The 24,579-nt window shown below is 44.8% G+C and overlaps 1 protein-coding gene across 7 annotated transcripts in view; it reads right to left on the reverse strand.

Annotated features, from left to right (window-relative positions):
- The window catches only part of RMND1 (required for meiotic nuclear division 1 homolog), a 46,623-nt gene that overhangs the window by 13,905 nt on the left and 8,139 nt on the right, over window positions 1-24,579 (reverse strand). For 4 of the 7 annotated variants that reach the window (XR_006578019.1, XR_006578018.1, XR_006578017.1 and 1 more), the window contains exons 2-4: window positions 21,463-21,971; window positions 7,386-7,494; window positions 1,577-1,652 (exon numbers count right to left, since the gene is read on the reverse strand). Coding sequence is in view for 1 of the 7 variants with exons in the window: in XM_045009582.1 (XP_044865517.1) it covers window positions 1,577-1,652; window positions 7,386-7,494; window positions 21,463-21,971; window positions 22,104-22,164 (755 nt within the window). In the remaining 6 variants the exon portion in view is untranslated. Of the gene's footprint in view, window positions 1-1,576; window positions 1,653-7,385; window positions 7,495-21,462; window positions 22,165-24,579 lie in introns of all 7 variants that reach the window. The other 3 variants (XM_045009582.1, XR_006578014.1, XR_006578015.1) reach the window with 2 other exon arrangements.

Consider the following 24,579-nt stretch of genomic DNA (forward strand, 5'->3'; position numbering starts at 1 on the left):
CAGGCAGGCTGCTCTGGGACAGGGGCCAGAGAGGAGGACCCCCCCCAGCCCTTCCCTGCCGGCAGCAGCAGCAAGCTCTGGGGGAGGAGCCCCACTTTCCTGCCCCCCCAGCAGCACACTCACCCCCACCACTGTCACTGCATGTGCTCCTAGGGCCTCTCTCAGGTCCAGGAATTTCCCCCACCTCCCCTGTGGGGGTGCCAGGGGGTGCTGCGTGCACCTCCTCCCCTGCTGTTGCCCGACTGTAGCCTCACTGGGACTGAGGGAGGGGGCTGCCTCCTTGCCCAGCATGGGGCAGGAGCAGTGACTGTGGGCCGGGGGGGGGGGTGAGGGGGTTGTGCTGCTGGAGGGTCCTGCCGGAAAAGGGAAGGGTTTGAGGGGTAAGGGCAGGCTCAGAGTCAGTCTGCTCTGGCAGTGAGATGGGGGGCACTAGAACCCTGTGGCAGCAGTTGCTTCAGGGAGGCAACATGGAGCTGCCCTGAAGAGACAGTGTGTCAGTGCCTCTCTGCTCCGGAGCCCGGGAAAGGTGAGCAGGGGATGGGGGCAGCAAGTCGGGGCCCGGGGACACTTGGGGAAGGCGTGGGGGGGCCGCAGGTGGGGCCGGGTCTCCCCCCCATGGCCCTAAATATTGGTGGAGCTGGGCCCCGGGATCTGAATATTGCTGGTGCCCGAGCACCACGTGGGTATGGAACTCGCCGCCTATGTTTTTAAGTAGTTGAATCATGTTTCCTGGATCTCCAGAAGGAAACACTCTTTTTTTTTAAACATAATTTAAATAAAATACATGACAGATATGGCAATTTCCTGCAATAGGCTAGACACACTTTAATTCAATAAAATTTAACTTAAGTAAATAAGTTTCAGTATCTTACAAGTTCATTGTATTGAAAATAAAAATGTGTAGCATTATTGGGGGATTATATGTAATGTCCTAGGGGGGAGACATGATTAACATAAACCCTGGGAAGTGTTATTCGCGTCAAAGGACTATTTGAAACAATGGGCTAGACAAGAATGAATTTTAAAGATGTGGGTTTCCCAGGAAATCTCTAGGGGAAGGTGTATGCAAATGTACCCCTCCAGTTATGCAACAACTAAGCCTTTCGAAGCTTCACCCTGAGAAGGGGACTTTTGTCTGCTCATTACCTGTTACATGAGGACAAGATCAGAGGCCTAACAATGAGGAACTCAGATTCATGGGGTACTTGTTCTGCGCTAACAGCTGTTATGAACTTGTAACCACAGAAAACCCTCTTGGTGGGGATGAGAAGGTTGGTCACCTGCCAGAGCCCCTGTTGGAGTTGGGATGATCTCTGGTAAACTTATTAGCATGTGTGTAGGTTTATAGCCTCTGAGGAGAAGCAAAGCAGGTCTGCTAAGGCAGACTGACTTTCACACTGTAGAAACCCGTGGGGCTCTACCCAAGTGACGTGACTGCTTGAGGAGCCTGAAGCCTAGAATGGGTACCCTTGTCAGACTAGGAGGAGGAAATACAGGTGCAGTTGCCCTGAACTCTGACAAAGTAGCTTTCTACATCCACATATATCATATGTGGCAGGCTTGGTTTGCAACTTACCTGAAGAAATAGATCATACCAGGATCATATTCTTTTGCAGCGTTTTCCGTGCCAATCACTAAAACATTTGCTGCATCTAGTTTAAAAATAAGAGGAAGGGAATAACACTTTAGAAGGCAGAACAGTTTCTGTATTTTAAACCTGTTAAACATTTATAACTAATTCCAGTTTTAACAGTCTTTATCTGGGAACAGTACTTCCAAAATAAAAGTACTATATTTTTTTAAAATGGAAATGCTTTAAAGGAGGGAGTATAGGAACAATTACAATACAGTATATAAAATTGCATGGGTTCTCAAAAATGCACATTCATTCCTGATTTTGATTCTGCACTCCACTAGCCCAGTTCCCCTTAAAAACTGTAGTGAAATGTAGTACTCATGAAGAATATAGGACATAGGATGGAACTGATGGCAGTGGACAACAAATGAAAAATAGGAATGGGAGTGAGGTCATAGGTGTAAACAAGGGAATCAGATGGGGGATACCAAGCAGAGAACCCTGGAAAGTATACACTGCTCTATGAAGGAAACCCAGGAGTCAGTGGATGCCACCCAGAGGAATTCTGACTGATGTGAGAGGAACAATGGTATGCCCCCACAGTTGCAGCCAACCATCTTGTTGAGCTTGCCAGCCCAGAAAACTGAAATCCTCTTTTCCCATACAGCAAGGACTGCAAAGTCCAGGTCTACACTAAGTTTTGCCAGCATAGTTATGTTGGTTAGGAGTGTGAAAAATCATACCCCATAACAGACATAGCCATGCTGCCAAAAGCCCTAGTGTGTTGATGCAATTTTACTAGCAAAAAGAGTGTTTTTGCTGCTATGGCTTATTTCATTTGGTGAATTGGGATAAGCTATGAGGGGCTGCTGGTGTAGCTATACCAGCAAACCCTTTTTAGTGCAGACAAGGCTTAAGATAGCAGCCAAATGTGCATCAACCCCAATGTGACAGAATCACTTCTAGGGCTGGGGTGAAGTGTTAAATTCAGTGTCTGTGCCCACTTAGTCCTTTGCCTTATTGCAAACTTACTTGGGAAACAAGTATCTATAAGGGCTACCTGAGGTGGTGACTGTGTGATGTGGATTCATTTCCAATGGAAACTGAATTGACACCACCAACTGACTTGACATCGGCCACTTAAAAGCCATGACTTTTATCCACTAAGGCAGTCAGAATTGGGAAAGTTGTTGTAGTGGTTGATCAAGTTTCAAACGCTGAGCAAAACTATTACAATATCATCAGTGTTCTTTGATGGAAGAGAGCACTTGTCAGCATACCCCTTCATTTTCCCACTTTAAAATATCACTGCCCAGTTATTTCCTCTGTATTTGTTATACTTTCCATCATGGTTAAAATACATTTGACATAGCTATCGTGTAATATCATGGTATAATTGGGCACAAATCCCATTTAATTTAATGGGAGTTTTGTCCACTTATATCATGCCAGAATTCAGTCCAGTGTAGTTAACAGAGAACTACATGAACAGAGAATGAGCGAGAAAAGATGAAGAATCATTTAGTAATAAATTATGCATAATAAATCCGACGAAGTGGGTATTCACCCACGAAAGCTCATGCTCCAAAACGTCTGTTAGTCTATAAGGTGCCACAAAAGACTCTTTGCTGCTTTTACAGATCCAGACTAACACGGCTACCCCTCTGATACTAATTATGTAGGCATTTCAAAAGTTTAGACCTAGTTAGGATAAGCCATAACTTCTCATCTCCTTATCCCACCAAATACTTGTTTTCTCCATGTCTGTGGTCTTCTAGGAAAATCTGTGGTAGTCTGCAACTATAGTGTTTCTAAGGTGGCAAGTAACAATCAACATTGATTTGTCAAGAACAAATTGTGTCAAACCGACCTAATCGCTTTCTTTGAAAGGATAACAAGTCTTGTGAATAGGGGGGAAGCGGCAGATGTGGTATATCTTGACTTTAGTAAGACTTTTGATACGGTCTTGCATGACCTTCTCATAAACCAACTAACGAAATACAACCTAGATGAAGCTACTATAAGGTGGGTGCATAACTGGTTGGAAAACTGTTCCCAGAGTAGTTATTAGTGGTACACGGTCAAGCTGGAAGGGCATATTGAGTGGGGTCCTACAGGGATGGGTCTTGGGTCTGGTTCTGTTCCATATCTTCATCAATGATTTTGATAACGGCATAGACAGTATGCTTATAAAGTTTGCAGACAATATCAAGCTAGGTGGGGTTGCAAATGCACTGAAGGGCAGGATTAAAATTCAAAATGATTTGGAAAAACTGGACAAATGGTTTGAAGTAAATAGGCTGAATTTTAATTTGAACAAATGCAAAGTACTCCACTTAGGAAGGAACAATTGCACACATACAAAATGGGAAATGACTGCCTAGGAAGGAGTACTGCAGAAAGGGATCTGGAGGTCATAGTGGATCACAAGCTAAATAGGAGTCAACAGTGTAACGCTGTTGCAAAAAAAGCAAAACATCATTCTCGGATATATTAGCAGGAGTGTTGTAAGCAAGACACAAGTAGTAATTTTTCCACTCTACGCCAGCTGAGGTCTTATCAGCACAGAGTATTGTGTCCAGTTCTGGGAGTCACATTTCAGGAAAGATGTGACAAATTGGAGAAAGTCCAGAGGAGAGCAACAAAAATGATTAAAGGTCTCAAAAACATGACCTATGAGGAAAGATTGAAAAAACTGGTTTTGATTAGTCTAGAGAAGAGAAGACTGAGGGGAGACACCATAACTTTTCAAGTACATAAAACGTTGGTAACAAGGTGGAGGGAGAAAAAAATTTCTTCTTAATCTGTGAGGATAGGACAAGAAGCAAGGGGCTTAAATTGCAGCACGGGAGGTCTAGGTTGGACATTAGGAAAAACTTCCTGTCAGGGAACTTAAGTACTAGAACAAACTGCCCAGGGAGATTGTGAAATCTCCTTAGTCATTGGAGGTTTTTAAGGGCAGGTTAGACAAACACTTGTCAGGGATGATTTAGGTAATACTTAGTCCTGCCTTGACTGCAGGGGACTAGGCTAGATTATTTGAGCGCAGAGAACTGGATTAGAAGTCCTTTCCAGTCCTATGATTCTATAGCTTCCAAATGAAATAACAATGCAGTCAGTGCACCTTAATAGGCAGGGACTAGGGACATAATTCCCAGATTTGTTACTTTGTACTTATATATACTCAACATTTTACTTTCCAGTACACAAGACTGAGCGAGTTGTTATCCAATCATTGCCATGTCAGCATGCCATCTGACACTACATTCAGCATGAGGATATAAGTACCCACAAAACATCCTAGTTGCTAGCACAATCACAGTTTGAAAAAAACAAGTGTATTAAATCTCCCTCCAACCCAATAGAAAACTAGCATCTATGAGAGAAGTCAGAGCAAGCAGCGAGGAGACAGGAGAGATGGCAGCTATAATCGGGGGGACGGCACCAGCAACAACAATAATATTTATCTTATGGTAAAGGCCAACTGGGTTAGGACTCCATTGTGCTGTATGCTGTATACAAGAGAAGAGACAAAATTACTGCCCTGAAGTAAAAGAAGCCAGTATTCATATGGAAATGTTGCCTCCTTTGTTCTAATACACATAGACCTGTTGTACAGTGTTTCACAATAACCTTTCCAATCAAAATATGTCCAAAAGTATTGTGTGTTTGAAGCCAAAGGGCTAGATTCTGTTCTTGTTTACAGTAGTGTAAGTTGTCTCTGCATCCCCATCTGTAATGTGAGTTAATATCACTTTCTTTCATCACTGGTGTTTGGCCAGGCTTAATTTATTAATGTTTGTGATACTATGCTGAGCACTGCTGAAATGCCTGTTAACAGTATCTTCCATCCCTCTTACCTTCACATACATTGTTATTTTGATTAATGTACTCTCCACTTCTTCCAAGATAGTAAACTGATCAAGAGCCAACATTTGTGGAACCCCACTTGTGGTCTTCCAGACCAACAATGATTCCAAGAATTATTCTCTGGTTAGTACCCTTCAGCTAATTCAGGATTCATCATACAATTCATATCGAAGCCACAGCTTCCCAGCTTTTCTGAAAAATCTCATGTGGAATCATTGCCAAATATTTTGTTGAATGCTTGCTAAAGTGGACTCTTCAACAGTTACAGCAGTGATTAAATTTGGCCCACTATGTCCACTGTATTTTCTTGATCAGAAATGTATCCTTTCACTTTGGTGTTTGTTTTAAAGGGCAAATATTCAACAAGCTTCTCTCTCCTCCTACTGATGGCCAACTGGCAGTATTCAGGGGATACTTCTTAAATTCATAATACAGATCAGGGCTGGAAAAGTTTATCAGACACTCAAGGACCAATAAAGATCAGGAAAAGAGCATCGATGATTAGGGAAAGTGCCCTGGTGAAAAGTCCAGCCAGCTGCAAGGAAATGGGAGATTGTGGGGATTCTAACCAGGCTGCTGTCCCAGGATCTTGTTCTGGGCTTTTAAGATCAGCCTCACGCTAGAAAGTGCCCAATAAATATGAAGTGTCTAAACTTTCTGGCTGTTGGAAAGAAGCAGCATCCCCTCCGTCCCTCCTTCCCACCCCAAAGACCCCTGCAGTGGGATGGATGGGTTGAGGATATCACCACTGCTCTACTCAGCTTCCCACAAAAGACATCTTCACTATTCTATTCCCATCCCAAGCTTTCCCCCCCACCCCGCAATAAAAAGCAACAATGCCTCATAGCTTTTCTGAGCAACAGCAGAGTGAAAGACATGTTTTTACTTTTATCTGCAGGGCTCTGACTAACAGCTGTGAAACTGCCAAGACTGGTCAACTTTCATTTTGCTGCAGATTGGTAAAGTTATGAGCAGCTATAGAGGAATTAGAACTGTCTGTAGACAAAAGATTACAATCTACATGTAAACTACTGCTGTGCTATATTCATAACTATAATATCTAGAAACTTTCACATGAGAGCTTAATTCTGCCAAATTTGATGGCAAAGGACTACTTACTAGAAAAAGCTTCATACTTGCCGGTGACAAGTAGGTTGCAGAATAGAAAGTATATTGCTGCATTCTAGTTTAGACCTTTTGTAGTCAAGATATAGGTCACCACTTATTGGTTATGTTATCTTCTTAACAGTTACCAACTACCTTCTTATTACGTGACAGCTGGTCAAAACATTTTCAGACTAAAAATTTTTGTCGTTGGAAAGTAGGGTTTTGTCAAAAGATTTGAAAAATTTTCATTTGACAATTTATTTTTTTCTGAAATTTTTCAAAATGAAGAATTTTGGTTATCAAAACCCTCACCGTTTTTTTATTTGTTTAAAAGTTGTGGGACAACAGCTGGAATCTGTTGCAGAGGAAAAGGAGGTCTCATCCTTCCTACTCTCCATGCTGCTGCCGCAAACCTCACCAGGAAAAGTGGCATAAAAGAAGAAGAAGAAGAAGAAGGAGAACCATGAAAAACTTCATTTTGTTTTGAAATGTTAATTAGAAACAGAACAACCTTCCATTTGAAAATTCCTGTAAAAATAGAAATTCTTTTATCAAACTTTCAAAATGATTTTTTCAGGGCAATTTATTTGCAAGTGCAGAGAATGTTGCTCTGTCAAAAGTTTGTTTTGTTTTGTCTTCAGTTTTTGTTTTATTAAGAAAATTTTGAGAGAAGGCAATTTTGTTCGAAGGTATGAAAATATTCCCTGATACTAGGTCAAAGATAAAGTACATATGAAAATGTAAAAAATAACCACTAATTTTCTATATAACTCACCCATATTTTGTTCCCAAAATAAGATAAAGCTGCTCAAAATAGGTTTTAAAAATCTACCTCTAGGCAAACTTGTTATTTCAACATATCCATATGAAGTCAGGTCATGACACAGATTACCAAGATGATATTCATCTGCTGTTGCGAAGGCTGTACACTGCATCAGATCCTGTGCCAAAGGAATACAAGCTTGGGTTAAAAAAAGGCTGAAGGGATATTTGTTTGGCTCTGTGGCCAAGTTTGTTATATGATTTGACTTTCATTTTTCCAATTTAAATTTGTTATTTTACTCTCTGTGTTATGGACGCCTTCATTTGGCACCAAAGATTGGCTGGTAAGGTAACCAGCTTCACATGTGCCCCCTTTGTGTAATGCACAGCGGTCAATGCATGCACAATGGCTCATCTTCCTCAAAGACTCACTTGCTGGAGAGGTGTTCTGCTGTACTACCTTTACCTCATCCTTCCTGATTGTGCAGGCTCTCTGAGAAGCTCAGACTGAGCCCCAGGGCCCTCTTCTGTGGCAAAAGCCAAGCAGAGATGTGGATCCATTAAGACCTTGGACTGAAGGGGCAGAATGAATCAGTCAGTTTAAAGCACCAGGGTGCTGTTCATCACATTATCCCTATGGAACTAGCAGAATGGTTTGGACAGACTTGAATATCAATACCTAGAAAAAGACCCTGTAACAAAACTGGGGACTCTGGTTCTTAAATGTAGCTCTCCAGTTTCCATTGAAGATGGCATCCCCTGTCCCACTAGCTGAAGGATTTGCATCTTTAAAAGAGGAAACCTGGAAGAACCACCTATTCCTTAGCATCCATGTAGGGAGTCAGTCTTCATGGGCTCTTAGGAATGTAAGAACCACCTCACCTACTGTGTCTGCATTTTAAATTTAAGTTCTTACTAGCCTGCATAGCTACCACTTTAGACAGCTGAATAGGAGACTGTTTCATACCTTGTGGCCACAGCTGCTAGACAGAATAGTCGTACCGCTAATCACTCAGGACTTGTTTAGTCAATTCAAGGATTTGCAAGTATCCATCCATTCATCCCAGTTTCTTCTACAAAAGCTGACAGACTACCACAGACAAATCTGCATTGCCATTGCTGGGATATTTCTACCAGCACCCTGCTGCAAGTATTTAGTAGTAGCTGAAGTAATACTAAAATCCTCTCCTCATGACAGAGTATAAGGAAACTGAATCTCCTTGATAAGAAGGCTTATTCCTCATCTACTCTGTGAATGAGGATGACTAACAGTCTGACTCTTCTGGCCAGATGAGACTACCTCCAATTGAACAAGCTGAAATCCCTCATGGATCACCTGCCAGAAGACCTAAAGAGGGAACCTAAAGCCATCATTCCAAATGGCAGGATATAGTCAAACCCCCTCTAAAGGCTACTTATGATGATTCAGATACAGCAGCATGCTCTTTTACAACTGCAGCGACAATATATCCTGAATATTTGAAGAGTTCTGGGTTAATTCAAGATATACAAAGGAAGAATAAATGATGTGCTTTTCAAGGACCAGAGGTGATGCTGGTGGGTAGAGAAAAGCATTTTCAAGAGTTTTCAGTCACAGCACAATCCCCATTGGTGGAAGGTACACATTCACCATTGGTCAATTTGGTTAATAGTTTAGGAGTATTCTTGGATTCCTCACTGATGCTAAATTGTTCCATAGAAGCATTCATGAGCAATGCTTTCTATCACCTCCAGTAGGCTAAGAGATTCTGTCCCACCTTGGCAGATGATGGCCTGGCATCATTTATACAAGCCTTAGTTACTTCTCAGCTGGAGTACAACAATGTAATATACCTAGCCATAAAACCTTCAGCACTCAGGAAACCCCAACTAGTACAGAATGTTGCAGTGTCTCGTCTCAGCCACACAGGCCACTGTGAGCACACAAAAGCTGTTCCCTGCTCTCTGCACTGATTTCCCATAGAACTGAATCATATTCAAGGTCTCAAGCCTTTATCGTCAAGGTGCTCCATGGCGTGGGCCTAGGATATCTAAGGCTGCCTAAAGCTCTGGGATGAAGACCATGGTTGACAACCACACTGCTCTGGCAGTGGAACTCTCTACAGTAAGGGTAAAGCTCATCTGTGCAGGCGACAGAACTTTCTACGCGGCCAGTCTGAGACCACGGAATGAACTCCCCCAGGAACTAAGGACCATTACAAACCATACCACCTTCTGTTACAAGTACAAGACACATTTCCTTGACATAGCAACATCTATATTAAAAAATTTTTTGAAAACAGTTCTAAAAACCCCCTACACTATATATGCTTCTCCCTTTGGGGAGATTATGAGAGAACAAACAACACGTGACAGAGGTGTAGTCACACTGTTTAATACACTCCTGGAAGGCACTCATATACCACGGATTAAGGGCCTATGAAGAATAAAACTTAGTGAGGAAAACAAATGACACCTTGGAAAAATACTTCAAAGATTTTCCATTTCAGGGTGGATAAAAACAGATTTAAAAACTCCACAAAAAACAGATTTTTTTCATTTAAATAGGTTTATATTTAAAAAGAAAAACGTATGAAAAATTAAAATTGAAATTATGATAACCTATATTAAGGTAAACTTATTATAATTTATTGAAATAATATAAATAAAAATATTCAAGCAGTATGTGTTTGCTGCCAAAGTTTTAAAGAAAGTCAACCCACTGGCTAAGCATCTGAAACCAGACTTTGTTGAAGTGCTAAACCAGCTTTTAACAAGAGTAGCCTCTTCTGCCGGTACAAATAAAATATTTTCTTCCTTTTAGTTTATTTAACTGTTCAGTTCAATGACTAGCTCATTCTAAGTTGAGAAACTGATTGGGAGTTGAAAGACCAGGAAAGCTAATTTTCCTCTTCCAAACTATGAAGGTGTAAGGATGAGATCTGCTAGTTCTAAAACTCTGCAAGACACGGTGATCAGAAACGGTGCAATCCCTAACCATAGATACTTTGTTTAATAAATCAGTTTTAAATGCAAAACATCTTTTGATAAATTTTTCTTCTGTGTCCAACACATTTAAGGTAGCTTTATTTAACTAATGAACAGCAATTTTAAAATGTCGTTATTGTGCACTTTAATTGATTTCCAATTTCCAACCAAAGGCAGCTTGACATCAATCACAAGTAAAAAAAAAAAAAAATCAAAAAAATCTAATGAATAAAAAATGGTGAATGACATTTCTCAACATAATAAAAACATAAAAATTAAGAATCTGAATACATGTATGTTAAGCTATGTAACTGCTTAAATGTGTGTAGATATCGTTTATCCCCATGGTTAGCAAAAAGTACCAAATTTAATGTAAAAAACTATATTTTGTTGCAAATCAACATGTCTCAATGATTAACCAACCAATGAGAAAAGACGGTTACTCACCGTTGTAACTGTTGTTCTTCGAGATGTGTTGCTCCTATCCATTCCATGTAGGTGTGCGCGCCGCGCGTGCACGGCTCTTCGGAAGATTTTTACCCTAGCAACACCGGCGGGCCGGCTGGGCGCCCCCTGGAGTGGCGCCGCTATAGCGCTAGATATATACCCCAGCCGGCCCGTCCGCTCCTCAGTTCCTTCTTGCCGGCTACTCCGACAGTGGGGAAGGAGGGCGGGTCTGAAATGGATAGGAGCAACACATCTCAAAGAACAACAGTTACAACGGTGAGTAACCGTCTTTTCTTCTTTGAGTGATTGCTCCTATGCATTCCATGTAGGTGATTCCCAAGCCTTACCTAGGCGGTGGGGTCGGAGTGAGACGTGGCAGAGTGTAAGACTGCTGAGCCGAAGGCTGCATCGTCTCTGGATTGCTGCACCAACGCGTAGTGGGAAGCGAAGGTGTGTACAGAAGACCAGGTGGCCGCTTTACAGGGGACATGGGCCAGGAAGGCGGCAGACGAGGATTGAGCTCTCGTAGAGTGAGCGGTGAGACGGTTAGCTGGTACACCAGCAAGCTCGTAGCATGTTCGGATACATGCAGTGACCCAGGAGGAAATCCTCTGAGAGGAGACCGGCTTGCCTTTCATACGCTCCGCAACTGCTACGAATAGTTGGGGCGAACGCCGGAAGGGTTTTGTTCGCTCTATGTAGAAAGCAAGGGCCCTGCGGACGTCCAGGGTGTGAAGCTGTTGCTCCCGACTCGAGGCGTGAGGCTTCGGGAAAAAAACAGGAAGAAAAATGTCCTGGTTTAAATGGAAGGCCGACACCACCTTAGGGAGGAAGGCCGGGTGTGGCCGAAGCTGAACCGTGTCTGCATGAAAGATGGTGTACGGTGGACCAGCCGTCAGGGCATGAAGCTCGGAAACTCGCCTCGCTGAGGTTATGGCGACGAGGAAAGCTGTTTTCCACGACAGATGGAGCAGGGAACACGTGGCCAAGGGCTCAAAGGGGGCTCTCATGAGCCTGGTCAAAACCAGATTCAGATCCCAGGACAGAGTAGGACGCCGCACTGGCGGGAACAAGCGATCTAGGCCTTTGAGAAAGCGGGAAACCGTTGGATCGGAGAAGATGGACCGGTGACTGACGGGCGGCCGGAAGGCGGATATGGCCGCTAGGTGCACTTTCAACGATGAGACCACGAGACCTTGCTCCTTAAGTGACCAGAGGTAGTCCAGGATCGTTGGTATAGGGACCACGAACGGATTCAGGTCTCTGATCGCACCAGATTGCGAATCGCTTCCATTTCGCGAGGTAAGTCGAGCGAGTGGAGGGCTTCCTGCTCTCTAGCAGGAACCGCTGGACCGCCACTGAAGAGGCACGCTCCGCGTGGGTCAACCACTCAGGCACCAGGCTGTAAGATGGAGGGACTGCAGGTCCGGGTGGCGGAGCCTGCCGAAGTCCTGCGTTATCAAATCCGGCCACAACGGGAGGGGAATGGGATCCCGAACGGAGAGCTCGAGCAGCAGAGTGTACCAGTGCTGCCTCGGCCAGGCCGGAGCGACGAGTATGAGGTGGGCCCTGTCCCTCCGAAGCTTGAGAAGCACCCGATGTATGAGCGGGAACGGAGGGAAGGCATATAGGAGGCGACCCGTCCAGGAGCAGAGGAATGCATCCGACAGGGAGCCCGGGACGCGACCCTGGTAAGAACAGAAAAGGTGGCACTTCCTGTTCTCTCTGGAGGCAAACAGGTCTATTTGGGGAAACCCCCACCTGCGAAAAATTGTGTACACCACATCTGGACGCAGCGACCACTCGTGTGAAAGGAACGACCTGCTGAGACGGTCGGCCAGCGTATTCTGCACTCCTGGAAGATAGGACACTACCAGGTGAATCGAGTGGGTTATGCAGAAGTCCCACAGGAGCATCGCTTCCGTGCAAAGCAGGGAGGATCGGGCCCCACCCTGCTTGTTGACATAAAACATCGCCGTTGTGTTGTCTGTCAACACTGCGACACAACGCCCTTGGAGACGGGAGCGGAAGGCTTGACACGCGAGACGAATCGCCCGCAGCTCCCTGACATTGATATGTAAGGAGAGCTCTCGGGGCGACCAGAGACCTTGGGTGTGCAGGTCGGCCAGGTGTGCCCCCCACCCTAGCTCCGAAGCATCCGTGGTCAGGGTGACGGATGGTTGAGGAGGGCGGAATGGGACTCCGGCACACACCACTACCATATCCATGGAGTCGCGGCGGGGCAGGTACAGTGATGCAAGCCAAGTTTGAAACGGGCGAAGGTGCAACCTCGCGTACGGAGTGACGAACGTGCACGAAGCCATGTGGCCCAGGAGGCGGAGGCAGGAGCGCACCGTTGTTGTTGGAAAGGATTGTAGGCCCTGAACTAGGGAGACCAGAGACTGATGCCGAGGTTGGGGCAGGCAGGCCCTGGCCAAATTGGAATCCAGGACCGCTCCGATGAACTCCACCCTTTGCGATGGAGTCAACGTTGACTTCTCGGCATTTATCATAAGTCCTAGGCGCTGGAACAGGGCTAGGATCGTGGTCATGTGACTCGCTACCAGTTGGCGGGATGGTCCCTGGACCAGCCAATTGTCGAGATACGGGTAGACGTGTATCCGACGACGGCGGAGGGCCGCGACAACCACTGCCATACACTTGGTGAAGACCCTCGGCGCTGTGGAGAGGCCGAAGGGTAGCACTGAGAACTGGTAGTGCGTGCTGTTGACAACGAAACGCAGGTAGCGTCGATGAGGAGGGTAAATCGCAACATGAAAATATGCGTCCTTCATGTCGAGGGCGGCAAACCAGTCTCCCGGATCCAGGGAGGGGATGATAGTCCCCAGGGTTACCATGCGAAACTTGAGCTTGAGCAGGTACCTGTTGAGCTCTCGGAGGTCGAGTATGGGTCGTAGACCTCCCTTCGCCTTGGGGATGAGAAAATATCGGGAATAAAATCCCCTGCCTCGCATATCGCTCGGCACCTCCTCTATGGCACCCAAGCTCAGCAGAGACTCGACCTCTTGTAAGAGGACTTGCTCGTGAGAGGGGTCCCTGAAGAGGGACGGGGTGGGTGGGTGGGAGGGCCGGGGCGAAACAAACTGAAGACGGTAACCGGACTCTACCGTGCGTAGCATCCAGTTGTCCGTTGTAATCTGGGACCACGCCGGGAGGAAGTGGGAAAGACGGTTGAAAAATAACGGGGAAGGATCCGATGGAGAGACTGATGGGCCGTCCTCGGGCGTCCCTTCAAAATGGCTGTTTCGGCCCTTGAGGGGCTTTAGAGGGCGCCTGGGACTGGGTACACCGATTGCCCGATGGTCTACGGCGGTTCAGTCTGCCTCTGAGTCCATTATCAGGCCTCGACCTGGACTGATTAAATGGCCGATAGGGCTGCTGCCTGAAGGACCTCCGCTGGGTAGCAGGCGTGTGCATGCCCAGGGTGCGGATGGCAATACGGCCATCCTTAAGGGTCTGGATTCTGGAGTCTGTCTTCTCCGAGAATAGGCCCTTGGTATCGAAGGGCAGGTCCTGCAAGGTATACTGGACTTCTGGCAGCAAGGTAGACGATTGCAGCCAGGATATCCTCCTCATGGTCACTCCTGATGCCAAAGTCCTGGCTCCGGAATCTGCAGAGTCCAGTGAGGCCTGAATGGAGGACCTGGAGGCTTTCTTGCCCTCTTCTAGCAGGGCAGAGAACTCCTGCCTGGAGGTTGTGGGAATCAACTCCGTAAAATTAGAGAGGGCCACGAAGTTGTCGTAGGCATAGCGGCTAAGGAGAGCCAACTGATTGGATATCCGTAGTTGAAGGCCGCCAGCCGAATAGACCTTTCAGCCCAACAGGTCCATCCTGCGCGCGTCCTTGGACTTTGGCGCTGGCGCGGGCTGCCCATTTCTTTCCCGGTGATTCACCGACTGCACAACGAGGGAGTCTGGGGCCGGGTGCGTATACAGGTACTCGTACCCGGTCGGGGGCACTGAGTACTTTCGCTCCACGCCTCGAGCAGTGGGAGGGATGGATGCAGGTGATTGCCAGATTGTAGTGGCATTTCTCTGAATAGTGCGAATGAAGGGCAGGGCCACTCGCATGGGGGCCTCAGCTCCAATCACATTAGTAACCGGATCCTCGTCCTCAGTGACCTCTGCGACCGGGAGGTTGATGGCTTGTGCCACCCGATGGAGGAGGTCCTGATGGGCACGCAAGTCAATCGGTGGGGGATCTGATGATGAGGACCCCGCCACCGCCTCGTCCGGCGAGGAAGACGAGGAATGGCCCTGACCCATGGCTTGTAGCTGTGGTTCGTCCATGGGGTGCGAAGCCTCCGCCTCTATGGGATGTTCCGCCGGTACCGGTGGCGGCGGAACCTCAACCGGATGTGATGGAGGGGGCTGCTGACAGTGGCTTCCGGCACCCTGTGGTCGGAGGGCCTGGGTCGCTGGAGGGAGGGGGCGCATTGAGCCTCGTGAAAGGCCCAGGGGGTCCAGAAGCCCCATTGCTGTGGACCGTGGTCCTGTCCTTGGGGGTCTGCCCGGTGATCTCCACCGCTGCCCTCGTGTGAGGCGACCGACGGTTGGCGGGAAGGCCACGGGGGGGCAGAGGCGCTCAGGGACTGTGCCGTCGATGCCGCTAGTCTGTCCGTGTACGGTGCCGGGGACCGGTGCCGATCGTCGCGGTACCGGGAGCGAGAGCGGGACCGTCGACTGCGTGAGTACCGGGAGGTCGACCGCGATCTCGACCGTCGTCGACGGGAGCGGCTCCGAGAACGGTGACGGGATCGGTGCCGGGATCCGGACCTACTTCGGTGCCGACGGTCCGGAGACTGGGACCGGGATCGCCTCCGGGAGTGCGACTGGTACCGCGATGAGGAGCGGTACCGGGACTGCGACCGGCGCCGAGACGGAGAGCGGTACCGGGATTGTGACCGGTGCCGGGACCTGGATCGGCGTGAAGGTGACCGTCTCCAAGATCGGGATCGGGACCTGGATCGCCTTCTATCCCGTCTGTCAGGGGAAGGAGGCCGTATCATGGCCGGCTTGCCCACTGACTGCACAGCCCGCACCGGCGGTGCTGGGGGCCAGAGGCTTGGTGCCTCTGTTAGCTCCATGAGCTCCCTCGCCGTCGAGAATGTCTCGGGCGTGGACGGGAGAGGCAGCTCGACCACGGTTTGCACCGGGGAGCACGGAGGTACCGGACTCAACGGCCCTGTCTGCGCCGGAGTCGACGGTACCGCGCACAGTCCGTGCGCTGTCGAGGTCGGTACCGAGGGGGCCGACACTGGCTGCTGGACAGGCGGTCTCGATGCAGCAGTCTTCCCAGACTTTGGCTGCGGCTTCCGTTTCCCCGATGGTGAGAGGGAACGGTGCCGGGGCTTCGGTGCTGGTGGCTTCTTAAGAGTCTCGGTACCGGACCGGTCGGGGACCGCTGGAGCGCTCCGTGCCGAGGACGACGACGGAGCTGATGGTATCGGCACCGCAGGGGTAAGTGCCGATTCCATTAGGAGCTGCCTTAATCTAATGTCCCGCTCCTTTTTCGTTCTAGGCTTGAACGATCTGCGAATAGGGCACTTATCTGGTCGATGGGCCTCACCAAGACAACGCAGGCAGGAGTCGTGAGGGTCCCCAATCGGCATGTGCCGCTGGCAAGCCGCACAGGGCTTAAACCCCGGTGTCTTGGGCATACGCCCGCACCGGACGGGAAAAGATGGGCTAAGCCCCCCTAATTCCCCTTAATCTATCTAATAACTTACTTAACTAACTATTTTAACTACTATATACTCTAACTACAAAACTAGAACCAAGGTGAGCTAGGGATGTGGAGGACAAACGAGCACTCCACTGTTCCAACGGCCGTCACGGGCGGGAAGAAGGAACTGAGGAGCGGACGGGCCGGCTGGGGTATATATCTAGTGCTATAGCAGCGCCACTCCAGGGGGCGCCCAGCCGGCCTGCCGGTGTTGCTAGGGTAAAAATCTTCCAAAGAGCCGTGCAAGCGCGGCGCGCACACCTACATGGAATGCATAGGAGCAATCACTCGAAGAAGAATCAGACTTTTGGGAAAATAATTAAAAACAGAAATGCAAAACAAGATTAAAATCAATTACTTAAATCAAGGTTTCCTGCTTGCCAGTTTAAATCAATTGATTGATTTGAATCAATTCACCCTGCTCCATTCATTGGGACTACATCAGTCATCTTGCTGAAGTCAGACATGCCTTTAAGAGAGCTTTCTGCACAATGCATCTGTAAGGAAATGTATGTAGACATTAAAAAAACATGTGTATTCTGCGTCAACCTTTCGCTGGGTTACAAAATGTCAGCATTCCAGTAGGTGGAGCTATACATTAAGAAAAAGCCAGAAGTTATTTCTGAAATAACAAATGTTTTTATTACGCCTGAGTTTGTGTGACCTCTGGCATAATGTTTTGAAATGTGCAAGCTTCCTCTGAAAGAAGTACTATTTCAGTACTTCAGACAGTTTGCTCTGCCTTTTGACAATGGAAAAATCACAGCTGCACTATGTATTTTTACATGCACACTCTGCTTATGAAAGTGTCAAAATTAAGCAATTTGTTAGTTTTATATAGCGCCTTTCGCAAGCCTCAAAAGGTATGCCTATACTGCAATGTAAGCCCAGGGTTTGTGGGACTCAAGTCAGCCAAACTGTGATAGGGAACCTTAAGCTTGAGCATTTACATTGTGTTTTAACCCTACATGAAGACTTTTCTAACCTGCACTTGAACTTAGACTCTGGCGTCCACATGGCAGCATGCAGACCCAAATCAAACCATTCATATTCCAGGCTCAAGCATAGGCTTACGTTGTAGTGTAGACATATGCTTGAGCCTCAGCTCAACGATAACCCCTTCTTGCATCTACCCTGCAATTGAATCCTAGGGTCTCAGGACCCTGCAGGGCTGGAGAGTCTGACCTCATAGAATAGAATCATAGAATATCAGGGTTGGAAGGAACCTCAGGAGGTCATCTAGTCCAACTCCCTGCTCAAAGCAGGACCAATCCCCAGACAGATTTTTGCCCCAGATCCCTAAATGGCCCCCTCAAGGATTGAATTCACAACCTTGGGTTTAGCAGGCCAATGCTGAAACCACTGAGTTATCCCTCCCTGGAATATCCCTTGAGTCAAGCTAGGACCCAGGGCCCAAGCCCTATTGCATTACAGTGTAGATGCAGCCCTGCTTGACTTGGGTCCCAGGAGTCATCCAGAACTATTCCACAATCCTATAGAACAACTTCCTTAGTTCTCTCTATCCCAGCAACCTGCAATTTACTCCACTGAAAATGGAAGCCACTACTGCTTGGCATACAGCAGCAGCTCAGGTCAGCATTAACCCATTCTCTTCTGATGACCGATCTGCAAGCACACTATCAGAGAGCTGGGAGTTCACAGACCAAAATTGGCTGCTCAGCAGGCTGTGTTGGAAGGCTATTCAAACTACCTGTACATGCAGGGAGGGCAATAAAGTTTTCCCACAGTGCATCACAGTCCTAGGGCTAAAGCAGCCACATTTTGGGGAGGGTCACTAGGGATTCTGGGATATGGTTACTTTGACTCAGGTCTGGACACTTCAGTATGGACACCAGAACCCTAGGTTCCAGCACAGGTTAGAAAAGTCTTAACGTAGGGTTAAAATACAATGTGGACGCTCAAGCCAAGAGTTCCCTAACACAGGTCATCTGACTCAAGTCCAACTAACCTTGGATTTACGTTGCAGTGTAGACATCCCAAAGATTTGCAAGGTACATGCTATTATGTATGAATCACTTCAGTTCACTCACTAACAAATTACAGCTACCTCTGCACATAGTAGGGTGGCTAGAATAATAATGCTAAAACACTACATAACAATTTAGGGACAGGAAGTGGAGAAGAATACCATCTCTCCTTAAAGAAACAGGAGAATTTATGTAGACAGGAATTAAATTATCCATACTGAAATTCATATATTACATTGCAAGATTATAGGGCATATGTTTCAAAAAATGAAATGGAAGCTTAGATGACTAGAAAATATTAATACCTAAATTTTCAGCCTCATTCCACAGATAGCCTATTCTACAGCACCACCCTTGAAGTTCAATAGTGGCTTGGAGGAAAGATTGACAGTTACTGAATCAAACACCGCTTCTTACAGGACCTGGGTTTTTCTTTGAGATGTCCTATCTAAGTACTGTCTAGGTCTGCCCTGTACAAAAATCACCACCCAAAGGGTTATGGTTATAGGAACAATCTGTTCCAAGAAGGTGTTTCACACCCACTTATTAGATTCACTTTATATACTTGATTCCTCCAAGGAACATAGTCTTTGTGGTTAGACCTTAGGCCCTGGAGTCAGGAGATCTAAGTACTATTTCTGTAGATGTCCTGTGTGACTTGGGAAGTCATTCCACCTCTGTGCCTCAGTTTCCCTACCTGTAACATGGGAGTATTATTTCCCTACCTCTCAGAGATGTTGTGAAGATTCAAATATTAATGAAGTATTTTTAGATTCTCAGATAGAAGTCATTATTATGATTTATTATTACTTGAAAAATTCATCTGAGCATAGTTGTTCAGTTCAAGGGAAAAATATAGTGGCATACCACCATCACAGTGAACAAATCACCCACAATACCCCAAACTACCTTCTCTTTGAACAGGGAGTAAACTGTATCGCAAAAGTTTGGATCCTGACAATGTAAGTTACTAAAATAAAATATTTACTTAAAATGGATGTTTTGATATCATAACATTATTTTTACCATTTCTACTTTGATCTTTCCCAAGTCACCTGGTCTATTCCTGCCAACAACCTTTAAAACTGATTAATCATTCTGTAAAGCAAATATATAGTCCAGATACACCCAAGCTGCTGAAGAGAAATATAATTTACATCTCTGAGCTAGCCTGGCCCCTTAGCCTCAGCGGGGAGGAGGGAGCGGGGGAATTCATCCTGAAAAAGAACAGGTTGTGGTATGTGCACCTGCCCACTTGCTCTACAGAAAGGAGCCCTGATGATGGAAGCTGCCAAGTGATATGTTTGATCAATATATTCCTCATCCCACACTCACTTTGTGGGCTGCACTGGTCCCCAATAACTCATGCAAAGTTGCAGCTGCTTCCTGCCTCAAGAGATCTTTTGATTGGGTTTCTACTGGCAAAAACTTAGGTGATTCCTGGACCACAATTTGTTTTGTTTTTTAGACATACTTCCTAGCAACAGTTTTCTACTGCATTGCATCCAACTCAGAGCACTAAAAAAGAGCTTCTACCTAGAATCTTTGCCTCTTGAAAGAAATGTGCATGTGTCTAAATAAATACTGAAGCCTGTAACCATTCAATAATGTGCCTATTAAAGAAAACATTCTACCTTTTCCACATTTTTACTGTCACTTTTGTGGTTGCCTGGCTTTAGCTTCCTGTCCTTGACTTAGGCCATACTCACATAAATATAGATTTTTCAGACAGTCTAAAATGCGAAAAATGGTCAGCGTGTAGCAAAATTTTAAGTATGGTCTAGTATTTGCTGAGAAATGGGTAGCAAAGATGTCTACAGACTATTGACAGTTGTTATTAAATGGATTTCTTGATTGATTTGTTCCAATTGGATACAACAAACATACACTACACTGGCATAGTAGTCATCTTTACCCCGATGCCAGATGGTTTCTTAAGAGCATACAAGTTTTTCCTTTTGAATGATTCAGTTCTCCTGCACTGTTGATGCAGTTTCTATCCTCTGACATCATTTGGGAGTTATTTAACCAAACAGGTCTGCAGGGCTTTTATAAATGTCAGACCAAATCTTCCTCACCAAACTTATTCAAGTAGTTCTATTAACTTCAACGGAACTTCCCACATGAATCAGGGAAGCAAGATTTGTCCTGTCATTAACTGTATCACAAACATTAAGTGCAATGATTTGCTTATTCTCAGATCCAGAAACTAGCTATACAAAATGTATAACTGTCTTTCCCCCAACCCCTAGAGAAATGTACATGCAACAACTATGCACTAATTCAGGATTGATTATAGGGAAAATATCGTGAGCTTCCAGTGAAAGGAACATTTTTGCATAATTTATTTCTCTATAGCTTGATATGACGTAACCATCCTTTTAAAAACAAGAATAGCAAAATCAGACTAAAAAAAGAAAAAATGTTGCCTATGTAAACAAACTTCCTAAATATTTTTGCTTATTTCTTCCCTGAACTGAAATTTTTTAAACCAATTTGGATATTTATTTTGTATACCTTCATATTACTTTCTTAACAGAAGAAAAATGGAGAAGAGTAAAAGCCTTTTAAATGGTGACAGTTGATCACTGAGGCAGAAAGAGAAGAGTGTTCAAAGATTAAACGATTCTGAAGATAGGATTTTGTCTTTCAGCATCTCAAGAGAGGGACACAAGCTAAATCCATTTAAAAAAAATCTTTATAGCTCATTCCGTTCTAATAATATTGTATTCTTCTCACCATTTGTGCAGTTTGCTTGCTGCATCTGCCTCATTTTAGACAATAATTCTTATTTCTACTGAATTTCACTTTTTTTCTTCTATTAGTATAGTCCTACTGTTTGTGTTCACAATTACGTATGAGAATGTTTAAATCCTCCTCCTTCCACCAAAAAAGAATACTTAATTTTATGAAAAATATTTGTTAAAAAAAATGGGACCTAAATTAAATTGACAGCGTTCCTTTAACATTCCACAGACAACACAAGTTTTATACTTTACCTCAGTTTCTGACACTAGTGGCTGGTTAGCTCTGGATGGCTGTTTGGTCCTAGGTGCCTTCGGTGGTCTCTTAATTGGCAGAATACTTTGTTTTGGCAGTATTTTACCAGTTGATACAACTGAATAAGATCTTGTTGGCATTTTCATAAACTTTCTAACACTACTTAGTCCATGCTTGTAGTTCACAGTCCTTAGAGCATCAAAATGGTCCCTGAATGGAGGATAAACTTCTCCGATCTGGTAATTCACAATCTTTGCTTCTGACATTTGCCAATTCTTGAGTCGTTCACGCAGATTTGTCAAGCAACAGGTAGCAGTTTCAGGAGCGCACAAGTTCAAGACTTTGTTTGGTGCTAGAGTTCTGAATGATGCCCTGACAACATCATTGCTTAGTTTTAACACTGGATGCCTAGGTTTATGAAGGCCTTGGCACTCACATATTTTCATTAACACATGGGAACATCTAGCCACGAATCCCAGCAGTTTTACTGTCATTGCTTCACTCTGAACTGCATAAAAAAAAAAATTAAAAGATCAACTCTTGGAAATAAATCACATTATGTTCAGTTGTATTTAAAGAGAAGAGTCTATCAATACTTCTCTTGCATTGTATATAAAAAAATACTGATAGTTCTGAATACTTTTCCCTAAATACTTGATATTCTTCCTGAATAAGGTCAAAATGCATTTCTTGCCCAGCATCTGCAAAAGACAGGAAAAAATAATGCAATGATTGAAAGTGCCTACCTATCAGGTAGCTTAACAGTTAGAGTCTCAAACCCTTACTCACATCAAGTAACACCTTATAATGGAATAGGCCCCATTAGCTTCAACTCACAGATTAAGATGCTCACATTGACTAGGACATCAAACTATACAGACCTCATAGTCTGAATACTGATCTCTAACATTTACATTAGTTAGTGAACACTTGCTAAAGAAAGGTCACCTACAATACACGCATGTTGCCTGACAATACCAATTACCATGTCTCACAAACAGCCCAACACAGATACAAGTGTTGTGGTTATTTATCTATCATATAGAATCCCATAAGAAACTGATACCAATTAGGTCAGTAAGGCCTTGATCCTGCAAGTTATTGCAGAAGACTGCTTGAATTCCACCCTATTGATTTGACAGGAGTTTGACATTGTCCAGTAACTAGACAGCACTAACCAAAATAAGATCAGTTATGCTAGAATGAGAGTGAGTTCCTGAAGATTTTGGATCACATCATGTGTGCCAATATGAATAAGCTGCCAGAGGGTTCCAGAGGTGGTAGATTTAACATGCTGCTAACACCTCATGGAGCACATTCCATTTATAAACAGTTACGCAACTCTAAATCTTTTCCCCACCTGCTTTTAATTACTTGGAACGTTTGCCTGAAAATACAGGATCGGTTTTCAGGCAAATAACCCGAGTAATAAAAAGCAGAGACAGAAATACAGCAAGTGTTATATTATGAAAAAATTGCCTTTTTGGAGAACAGTTTTTGAAAAACTTCCTGCAGAGGCATCTTCAGTGGGTCTTTAGGCTTCTTACTAGGAGAAGGTATGCTTTTCCCTCATAGGGACATAATGCACAATGAAATTAAAACTGCACTTGCTTAGGGGTTGTTTTTTTGTTTGAATGTGCTAAGTTTTTCAAGAATGAGAGCATTCCTAATGAAATATGCAAATTAAAATTACAGTATACCTAACAAGAACCCAATTCCCAATCATCCAACATGTATTTGAAATATTTTAACTTGTCATGTTCTTGTGCATGAAGAATGTACAAAATCACACACTGTAACAAGACCCCAATTCTGAATGGCGCATCTAGGTGCTAACATAATACAAATAATAATTACAAACAAAAACATGACTACAAAGTTAAATCCATCTAGGGGGTAACTCCAAAACTTAATAAATCATCCCAAGAATGATTTTTTACTCAATAGTTTTAAACAAAAAACTTGCCATGACCCAGTTTAAGATTCACCAAAAAGGTCAGAACTGACATCAAATGAAATGTAGTATAAAATCATGTCCTGATTCCTCCTTTAAGAAATAATCAGGACAATTAGTGCACTACAGCTTACCTAACAACTAACTGGGAGAAATGTCTATGGGTTGTTTAATGATGTCTTTACAGATTCCAGAATGCTGCTGCCACTATATAAGTAATGCATACTAATAATAAGTAGTCAGTCAATTGCCGTTTCAGCTGGAAATGCAGCAGGAGACCACATGTGGTAAGTAGGATTATCAAAATCTGTGAATGGATCATGGGTTCCAGTTTCTTCCACACGAGCCCTTTAAATATTATGTACTAATCATAACTGATTCTTGCACCAGCATTCTGCATTTAGGCCTTATCTCCATTAAGCATTTTCAGAAATTCTTCCACCATTTGTCTAAAGCACTGCTGTTCTACCAGTACTTGCAATGGTGGGAACGTTAATGTAGATTGGATGCAGACAGCAGAGGTGAAAATGCACTACTGTTCTTCCATTACCAGCAATGGTACTGCTGAAGCTCCAGTGACCAACTGTGCAAGAATTACTGAAAATATTCAATGGAGGCACAGCCTGTACCCCAGTCCTGTAAAAACATATGTGAGTTCAATAAGACTACTCCCAAAGTTAAACATTTGTTTCTAGGTATTTGCAGACTTGTGGGATGGGGGGCTTACTCATGTGTTGTGGCAGAATAAGAGTATCAATGGACCATTTGTGTTTAGCTGAATTGTACTATAGGCAGGATATAATTAGGGACAGAGACCTAAATGAACTGAGTGGGAGAGAGGAAGTTTCAATCAGTTCTTAGATTCTGACTAATGGCAGAAGACACAGTAGGCACCTCCTCCCCAAAGGACAGAGCTCTTTTCTCAAGACAGAGGGACTCAGTGTACATCTACATAAGCACTGCAGCAGAGACTCTTGCTACAGTAACAGAAGGGGTTTTCTGTCAACAAAAGCAATCTACCTCTCCAAGAGGCAACAGCTCGGTTGATGGAAGAATTCTTCCACTGACCTACTGTATCTAGAGTGGGGGTTAGGTTGGCTCTACCACACCATAGAGGACTTAAAATTTTTCACAGCCCTGAGCGACTTAGCTAGGTCGACCT

This window comes from Mauremys mutica, chromosome 3, assembly GCF_020497125.1.
Source record: "Mauremys mutica isolate MM-2020 ecotype Southern chromosome 3, ASM2049712v1, whole genome shotgun sequence".
In the NCBI taxonomy this organism is placed as follows: domain Eukaryota; kingdom Metazoa; phylum Chordata; order Testudines; family Geoemydidae; genus Mauremys; species Mauremys mutica.